The sequence below is a fragment of the Quercus suber genome, unplaced genomic scaffold (genome assembly GCF_002906115.3).
Source record: "Quercus suber isolate HL8 unplaced genomic scaffold, Cork oak 2.0 scaffold_254, whole genome shotgun sequence".
NCBI lineage: Eukaryota > Viridiplantae > Streptophyta > Magnoliopsida > Fagales > Fagaceae > Quercus > Quercus suber.
Window position 1 is genome coordinate 861,655 of NW_027069710.1, and position 9,523 is coordinate 871,177.

Here is a 9,523-nt window from a genome sequence, read left to right on the forward strand (position 1 = left end):
TCCCCGCACGTTTTCGATTTTCCAAAAAAGCAAGATAGTGGGAATCCATTTTCATAAAGAGGAGAAAGTGGGACTCGATTTTCCATTTAACTTTCCTTCCTTTTCTGACAACGCACGTGCCACATCCTGTGCTTCTTTCCCACGCGTTAATGATGATAAATATCAAGCACCAAGGTTCATGATTGGGTGGGTGGCATTGGTTTTAATGTTTAACTGAAAAAAAAAAGTTTTCTTTTTCCCTAATCAACTCTTCACAAGTTTCGCAAAAAAAAAAAAACTCTTCACAAGATAACGTTGCTCGTATTATACCATAAAAAGGTTAAATCATTAATAAATTATCAAAACAGAGGAAAACACTAATACTTGTGGATACAGCTTTTTCATTTTTTAAAAAATGTACTTCATAATTTGGTTGTCCATATATTAAATTTTCATTTCCTTAAGTAAATGTATATATTTTCACTATTAGTTATGCATATATCATATATGACATAAATTATTTTTATACTAATATAGTTGTATATATAGTTGTGAGAATACGTAATATAACAAACCAAAGTTTCAAGATGAAAGAATTCTTGTGAAAAATTAATAGCCAAGACACTAATTGATTAATGCTTCCTCAAAAAGACACTAATGGGTTACAACTTACAAAAAAAAATTTATTAGTTGAACTAATTGAAACTTATTATTATTAATTTTTATCTTAAAATACTTTTATCTTTTAAAGTAGGAGGAGAAAGGAAGAAAAGAGAAATAAAAAGAAAGATAGTAATTCCTCAATTTGGTTACCATGGAAGATAAGAAAAGTGTAGAAACTATTTTCCTTAAGAGACAATAGTAAAAAAAAAATGGAGCCCACATAAATAACATATTATTATATGAAATTACATATTTACATTTACAATGGTTATACCAGTCAAATGACTGTAATTGCTTTTTAAATTGCAGTACTCTTAGAGGTTTCAATGTGACAATACAAAACTATTAAGATTTTCTAAACTACACTCCTTACAACCAACGCTCAAATTCAGAGAAAAGTTCGACCTTGTCATGAATAATGTTCCACATGCAAAATCCCAAGGAAAAAAAAATTTATATATGAATATTGTTCTCCTAACAGTGTAAGTTTTCTTCTTTGATGTTTATAAAAATAAAAATAAAAATAAAAAAAGTGCACAAAATTAGTTGCAAATATATTTGAAAATTTCCCGTAATTATTCTTTTTCTTAGCATTTTATAAGTTTAAAGACCTTCTAGAGATAACTTGAGGCTGCTCATCTCTTAGTTTTTGAGATGGAGCTAAATAGGAAGATGGTGAAAAAAAAAAAAAGAAGAAGGGAAGAACCATGTTTTACATTATCTGGTAGAATAGACATTAAAAAACGAACATCTAAATTTTTTATTTTATTTTATATTTTACACTACAAAAAAAAAGGGCTATAGCTGCATTTAAAAAACGCAGCTATAGACCCTAAAAACGCAGCTATAACCTATAGCTGCGTTTTTATAGCCGCGTTTCCAAACACAGCCTATGCGGCGTGACTATAGCCCCCTGCGGGACCTAGAGCTGCGTTTTATACACCCTAGAGCTGCGTTTTCTCACAACCCATAAGCTGAAGCCTATAGCTGCGTTTTTGTAAAAAATGTAGCTATAGACCCTCTTTGGGCTGCGTTTAAAACGTAGCTGTAGGCTCAAACCTGTAGCTGCATTTTCTAAAACGCAGCTTTAGGCTGCCCTGTAGCTGCGTTTTTCAAACCCAGCTAAAGCCTCTAATATGGGTTTTGTTTATAGCTGCATTTATAAAAACGTGGCTATAAACATTTTTTTCCCTTGCTAAATTTCAAATTCTTGCCCAAATTTGCATGAAGAAATACAAAACAAGTTCCCAACAGATACTTAATATATACTAAATTTTTTGAAGTTCATTGCCAAAATTTTGCTAGTTCCCAACAAAAAATATATCAGTTTGTAAGTTCTACTGACAAAAGATCCTATACATCACAAAAAATCTTTTGAGACCAAAAAACACAAGTAGCAAACCATTTTCCTACACTCACAAAGTTAAAAAGAACCATTTTTCACAAACAAACACAAGTAGCAAACCATCTTATGCTTTGTAATCACTTGTTTGAACTATTGAATATATTTTACATAATAAATTAAGCTCATGTTCCATACCTATCTCACAAATATATGTGTTTAGTTATAATTGGTGCATAATAGAATTGATAACGATTAGACCTAGATGAAAGTGATGTTAGATGTATAAATTAGTAAATGTGCCATATCGTACAATTTTAAAATCAGGACCAGCTAAGAAAAAGCAATAAAAACTACAACTTATTTTCCACAAAGCTATCCGACTTCCCTCCCTCCAGATTGTCTTAAAACACTCACTCGTACGCAGCACTTACCATGCAACATGAATTCAGTAGGAAGGATAAAACTAATAGTCAAACCAAGAAAATGCTCTATTACAATCTAGCTAGAACAAATTAAATCGGGCTTCTAAGTTCTAACACATGACTTGGAACTCCTAGAGAATCTGTAAGTCAAAATTTTTCAATTGATTAAAAATTTAAAAGAATGGTTTATATTCATCCAAATCTAGATATTTGTCGCCAGCAAGCCAATCTCTAGATTCTCTAGAGTGTAGAGAATAGACAAGAATTAATTAAAGGGCACATGCACATGAGTACATCAGTACACACATAAAGGTAAGCTCACTCCCTTTTAATGAACTTGGTGATAGAGATACCCAAGCCACAAGTCGATATCAACTGAACCTATAAACAGTAGCCTTGAAACTTGTTCCTCATGCAAAGCCCTTACTCACTGAACAAATACGAAATATGAAAGAGGAACAAATGGCTATATCAAAATTTATGTCAAAACTAGCCTCTTAGCCTCAATGGTTTAAGCAAGGAAGGGCCACTAGACTCGCTTCTTACTATCGATACTGACAATAAACAAGAATAGTGGGTAGAAAAAAATCTCAGGACAATTATACATTTATAATCACTTTTTTTTTTTTTTTTTATCTATATAATATGTTTGTAATTATCGTTCATGTAAAGTATACACAATTGTATAAATATACCATGTTGTACACATTTAATATTTAGTCTATAATGTAAAATGTAAATAGGAATATAAAACTTAATTCAATGCAACTAGAGATCCCTTTTTCCATGAAGCTTCTGCAATACAATTAAAATCTTCTAAACTAGGGTGTCCCCACACGTTTTGAGTCTTTTGACAATGCCAAATGCATGTACAAACCTCTTTATTACCATCACTTTTCTCGGTAAGAGTTTTGCAAATGGCTAGATTTAATTTTATTTAAAATTTACACCAAAAATCCTTCTTGTCCACACGTTAAATGCGTCATTGCTTGAAAATTATTCAATGCATAATTCTCAATGTTAATTACTACACACATGATATAGAGAATATAGTTTTGGATTTTACTTTCCACCATGGAAGACGTAGGGCTCATATATTTATATCAGTCAGGCACTTTGCTTGCTTCACTGATTTTCTGCAAATAGTTTCAAATTTTTGAGGCAGCTTCTCATTCCCAGTATCTGTAGATGTAAATACATATTGCTCAATGACATCAACTGATGATGCACAAAATCGTCAGTGAGTGAATTGCCCACATGCACAACAACCGAAGGTACCTGAAGAATGAAAGGTGAAGAAATGAAGTGTTCATACCAAATGTAACAAGGTCTTTTATAATTAAAGGGTTAGCTATTGAAGAGGCAACCTAGTAGATGTTAAGGTCTCCTTTAATTCACAGCCTTTCCATGCATTGCATTGGCTGCAAACCTAAAGCTAGCATTCACAATCATGTCAACTGGGACCTGCAATCAGCCATTATATGATATATATGGTCAAAGTCTCAAAGAGGAGCAAATCTAATACATGGTTTGAAGAAAGGGTGATATACATAGGCAAGTATATATGTCAGTTATACTTGTCCGGATATATGCGTGAGGATCGGGATTAACTATAACTTTAATTAATAGTACATGATCTAATAACTTTTTTTCATTTAGGTAAAATTTAAAAATATCATACTTGGATTATGTACATGACATGGGCCAACTCAGTGGGTGATCGGTTAAAGAATGTGTAAATCAACTGGATATGCACATATTGACTGACTTACCTTCGTCCTTTAGGTGTGTATGTGTTTCCCTACAAACATAACACTCAAAAGGTGTGGCAAACACCTAGCCAAAAAGAAAAAGAAAAAAAAAAAGGTGTGGCAAACAACTACTTCTGCGGATTTTTGCCTCCCATTCCTAGCTCTGTGGGTTTTGAAAGTTACGGGTAGTGCTCCTTTGCAGGCATGAGCTACTTTGTTGGGCCATCCATATAAATTCTCTTTGCAAGTTTGATATATTTATGTTGTGGCCCATTTGTGATTTGTGGCAGACTTGATCCTTCTAAATTTTCCATTGGACCGCTTTTGATATGGTCTTTTGATATGTTGTTTGTGGCATGACATTGTGCTAAAATTTCAAGTTTTATTGGCTCGTGTGTTTGAGTTTTTAGAGGGAAAAAAAGAAAGAAAGTGTGAACAAGGTTACACTCGAGGAAGGAATAGTGAGCCAAATACATAGGCTAATGCAAGATGTACTGCAAAGTTGACTTCGTGGAGCATATTCTAAATTAGTTAGGTGACTTGTTATGGACACCACTCTAGGTAGCGCTTGGAATCCAAACCAGCCAAAACTATGTAGGAAGAGATATTCAAAGCTATAAACTAAAATGAGTTAGGTGACTCGCTATGTATGGACGCCACTCTAACTAAAATCTGTCATACTCGACAGCACACATCAATAGATAATAGGATAGTTGGATATTTTGAAACTGCTAACCTTGTTTTCTGTTTAGTTATTTTATTAGTCGAGAACCTAATATGACTAATGATTTTAGATTTCTGACACAAGAGTGTGTATGGGACACATGAAAAGACAACTTTATAGAAGCCTATAGTAAGACAAATCATATTCGTCCTTGATAATTCAAGTACACTACTTAAGATCAAAGCAGGAGTCAGCATTTTTGGGTCAATTCAAAATTAATTATGCAATTATTTAGAATGAATTTGCTATAACCAGATGCCAGGCCCAACCATATACCATTAAAAGCTCTATGTCTTTAGGTCCCAACACATCAAACCATGCACAATTTGGGTATTTTTTTTAATTTGTTTTAAAAAAATGTTAAGAAGTAGATAAAAAATTGACTCCTAAATGTGTGTCCATCATTGATTTAAAGTGATGAAATTTATTGACACTGAAAAAGGGAAGGAAAAAGATAATATTTGAGTTTATATGCTTATAGGCTAGACATTTAATTGGTTTTAAGCATGTGTGGACTAAGCTCTCTTGTCCAAATAAAATACTATTTCATTATTCTATTTTTTGTGTTAATAAATTTGGGCCAACAATTTTTCCTGAATAATGTGTTTGTTCACTAATATATATATATTCATAGTCCTTCATTTATAAAAACTAATTGTATTGAGAAACTTTCATAGAGAAAATATTTGTGTGCATACAACTCTGCCAAGTGTCAAAGAGAGGGAAAGAGACATAATTCAGTTCGTTGAGCACGGATATTGCAGTTCTTTTTCTCTTTTTTGTTGATCAATTTATCCTGAGGGACAGACATTCGTGAGTCTCTAAGTACCATTGAATGTGTGCGTGGTGAAATTTATTTTAAGAAAAATGTGTCAAACACAAGATTTTGATTAATTTTGCATTATTTATTCTCCATGCATTTGGTCTATGAGTTATTTAATTATTGTATAGATTTCTTCTTATGTATTTTATCTAGTTGTATATATTTTTGTTTATGATTAGATTTGTATGTTGTTCTTGTTTACATAATTACAAAAGTAATTGTTTCTTAAATATATTGAACATTTTTAAAGGGTGTTATGACTATTTTACAACAAATCATAGTTGTCAGTATCGTATTGTGTACAAAAAATTTCGTATTGTAAGGACGTATCGTAAGTGCGCATAAATCGTCTGATACATAAGTGTGTATCGTATGAATCGTATCATATCGGTGAATCGTACGTATCGTACGATACATAGACATGTGGGTTTAAAATGGATTTTTTTGTTAAAATTTGTGATTTTATTTGATTTAAACAAGTTGTTAGACTTTTTTAATACAAAATTATTGGGAAACTTAATCGAGTCTAATGAAATAGCAAGTCTATGAGTTTTTTTTCCTCCCTTCTCTTTCTCCTACAAAATTTAGACTATACTCATAACACTCACTTTCATATGTGCAAATTTATTTTCTATGCTATTAATAATGTATTAAATGAAAATATAATTATTTTTTATTTTGTTATTATTATTTCGAGTCTAAAAAGCTAGAATGCCAAGAAAAAATATAAAGAAAAAATTATTAGAATAAAAAACCAAAAAAGAAAAAGAAAGTAAATGTTGATAATAATAAAGAAAATGTCTATGAAAAAATAATTTTGCAAAATGTTGAACATAATGATAACATTGACTTAGATGGAGTTGATTAGCCAAGATGATGAAAATATATTATTATTTTGGTTCATATATCATGTATTACTTTTGAGTTTAATCAATTTGAATGTGCATGTTATAAACATAAGTTAATTTGATTTATTTAGTTAGCTTTGTTGAATTTTATTACATAAGTAATGATTAAATTGGTCATTAGTTGAATATATTTTGAATTTATAATGAATATACCTTTTATATATGTATATCTATAATTATTTTATAATTTTATTAAGTATTTGTGTATCTTACAATACATGATTCAATACGATATACAATAAAAAAAATAAAAAATCAATTCACGATACGATTTACGATTTGACAACTATGCAACAAACTGTTTGGTCTAGCATAATATACTTGAGAAACAATGAATTTCGAATCTCTCTCGCTTTTTGTTTTGTCTATTTGTTTTTCTAAAGCAAGTATATTTTCCAATTTCTAAGTCTTGTTAATGGGTCTTTTTAGTAGTTTTTTTATTTTTTTTATTTTTTTTTATTGGTTCAAGGTTTTTATTTCTATTTTTTATTCTTATTAACTGTTTTTTGCCTTGAAAATGTAAGTTTTCATTCTTCATGCTCGGAGGGTTGTTCCAAGTGGTTTAATATAAGTTCTAGCTCACGTGTGAATAGAAATCGAACAGAATACTGGGTATTATTTTTAGACTTTGGCTTTGTGAGAAGAAGGAATTTCTTCTTAAAAACTTGTCTCTCGGTGGATTCTGATAGGCAATGAGTTTCTTGTTCATATTTCTTTGGTGGATTCCTCAAAGTAGTGAGTGTTAGGGGCGGCGCCACCTTAAGGACAGGGTGGTCCCAGGACCACCTTGACTTTTTTTTTTTTAAAAATATATATAGATATAATAATAATAATAATAATAATCAGGGTGGTCCCAGGACCACCTTGACTTTTTTTTTTTTAAAAATATATATAGATATAATAATAATAATAATAATAATAATAATAATTTAAAATTTTTATTTGTCTACACTTCAAAAAAAATTTGGGAACACTCTCATTTTTTTTGTATGCCAATAAAATTAAATTTTGCTCCATAATTTGTTCTACATTCAGTGAATGCTTGGTTGTGTACATTGAAAGAGATGTAACTTGTAGCATTGATAATGAGACTATCATATTCCGATTTCAAAATATGAAAACTCTTAGAAGGCAATTGTAAACTTTACGTATTTACGTATTTTTTTTTATTGTTGTTGTTGTCAATATATGAATTTCTCTTTTTATTAAATTGTATAATTTATGCTTCGTAAGGAACATCTTGAGAAAAATTCCTGCAACCGCCATAGGTGAGTATTCCTATCTTTTACTCTATATTTCTTGGGTGAATTCTTTGAGTGATGAGTCGTTTATTTATCATTGTGAATGTGTACTCATATTCCCTCAAAAAAAAAATATGGTACGCATTTCATATTTCATCCTCTTTTTGATTGAAAAATGTGTCTCAAACAAACCCATGCATGCAAACCAAATTTATACTCCACTTGGATAAGCTAAATATTGATTTTGTATCAGTTCCTTGAATAATTTTAAATCGTTATTCAAAACCTTGTTTCTTGAGAAAGCCTTTCCTTAAAAATTTTAAAGCTAATTTTTTCAATGAAATAACTGTTTTTTTAATTATATTTTATTCTTATTATTATAATTTTTTTTTTTGATTTAGACGTAAATGATCATTGATGGTTAAAAACTTCAAAACATTAAAGCGAACTTCCAACTACTATTTATCAAAAAAATAACTTTCTTCCGAATTTGAATTTGAACTATCTGAGTCACTAAGGGTAGTGGCAAATACTTTACCCTTTGTCTTTAAATAAGTGGGGCATTCTTTCTTTACATGCCCACAAAGCATGTGACCATTTGAGATGGACAGGAGTCTTTTGAATCCTTTTTTTTGAAGTCTTTCTTGTCCTTCTCAAAATTTGAGAATTTGCCATTCTTAAAAGACTTTCCATCTCTCTTGAACTTTAGGAACTTACAGAAGTTCTTAGCAAGGTATGCCACATCTTTTTCAACCTCGTCCTCATCCGAGGAGTCTTGAACTTCCAATCTCTCATTGACTATCTTTAGAGCAAGAGATTTGCTCTTCCTTTGTGATGGTAGAGATAGCTCATAGGTTTGAAGAGAACTGATGAGTTTTTGAGTTTTCATCTCATCAAGGTCTTTGCTCTCTTCGATGGTAGTGACCTTTGTACGGAAGCTCTCTGGCAATGATCGTAGGATCTTCTTCACAATCTTGGAGTCCTCCGTCTTTTCTCCCAAGTTGAATTTCCCAATCACCACTTCATTTAGCTTTCCATAAAATGAGTCGAATGACTCGTCTTCACTCATTTTCAGCTCCCCGAATCGTGTGGTAAGCATTTGCAACTTGGTGTCCTTCACCTTTTTGGTGCCTTCATAGGTTGTCTCCAAGATTTGCCACGCCTCTTTGACAATTGTAACATGAGAAATCCTGTGAAAATCATTAGGAGAAACACCACAAAAAATAGCATTTAAAGCCTTGCTATTAGCGTTAGCTGCCACAAGGGCTACCTTATCGCATGTGGATTTGGCGGCTTCCGGCCTAGTCCATCCTATCTTGACAACGTCCCAAACACTATCATCAATGGAACATTGAAATGCCCTTATACGAACTTTCCAAAATGCATAGTTGCTCCCATCAAAATATGGAGGAGCATTAAGCGATTGAGATCTATCCATCTCAAAAAGGGTCAAGGATCGCACTAAGGTAATGAAACTACAACAAGTGCACCCCCTCTCATACCATTCAAAAGTTCAATTAATGCGTAAAATACTAATAAATGTTTGGACCCCCAAATTCAACAATATCAACACAAACTTATACACAAACAATATATGTGCGAAATGATGAATATAAGCTATAACCAAATTGGTAAAACACTCTAAACCATAATTAATCACAAACACG

At 31.5% G+C, this 9,523-nt stretch overlaps 1 protein-coding gene across 1 annotated transcript; it reads right to left on the bottom strand.

Moving 5' to 3' along the window:
* Positions 1-8,427: 8,427 nt before the first annotated feature.
* LOC112015567 (uncharacterized) lies at positions 8,428-9,294 on the bottom strand. Its single transcript, XM_024047976.1, has one exon. It carries the CDS (start codon positions 9,292-9,294, stop codon positions 8,428-8,430), a length of 867 nt encoding a protein of 288 aa, XP_023903744.1.
* Positions 9,295-9,523: the final 229 nt, after the last annotated feature.

What these genes read in the sequence shown, in the direction of transcription:
- LOC112015567 (XM_024047976.1), bottom strand. Translation starts at nt 9,294, where the DNA reads ATGGATAGATCTCAATCGCTTAATGCTCCTCCATATTTTGATGGGAGC.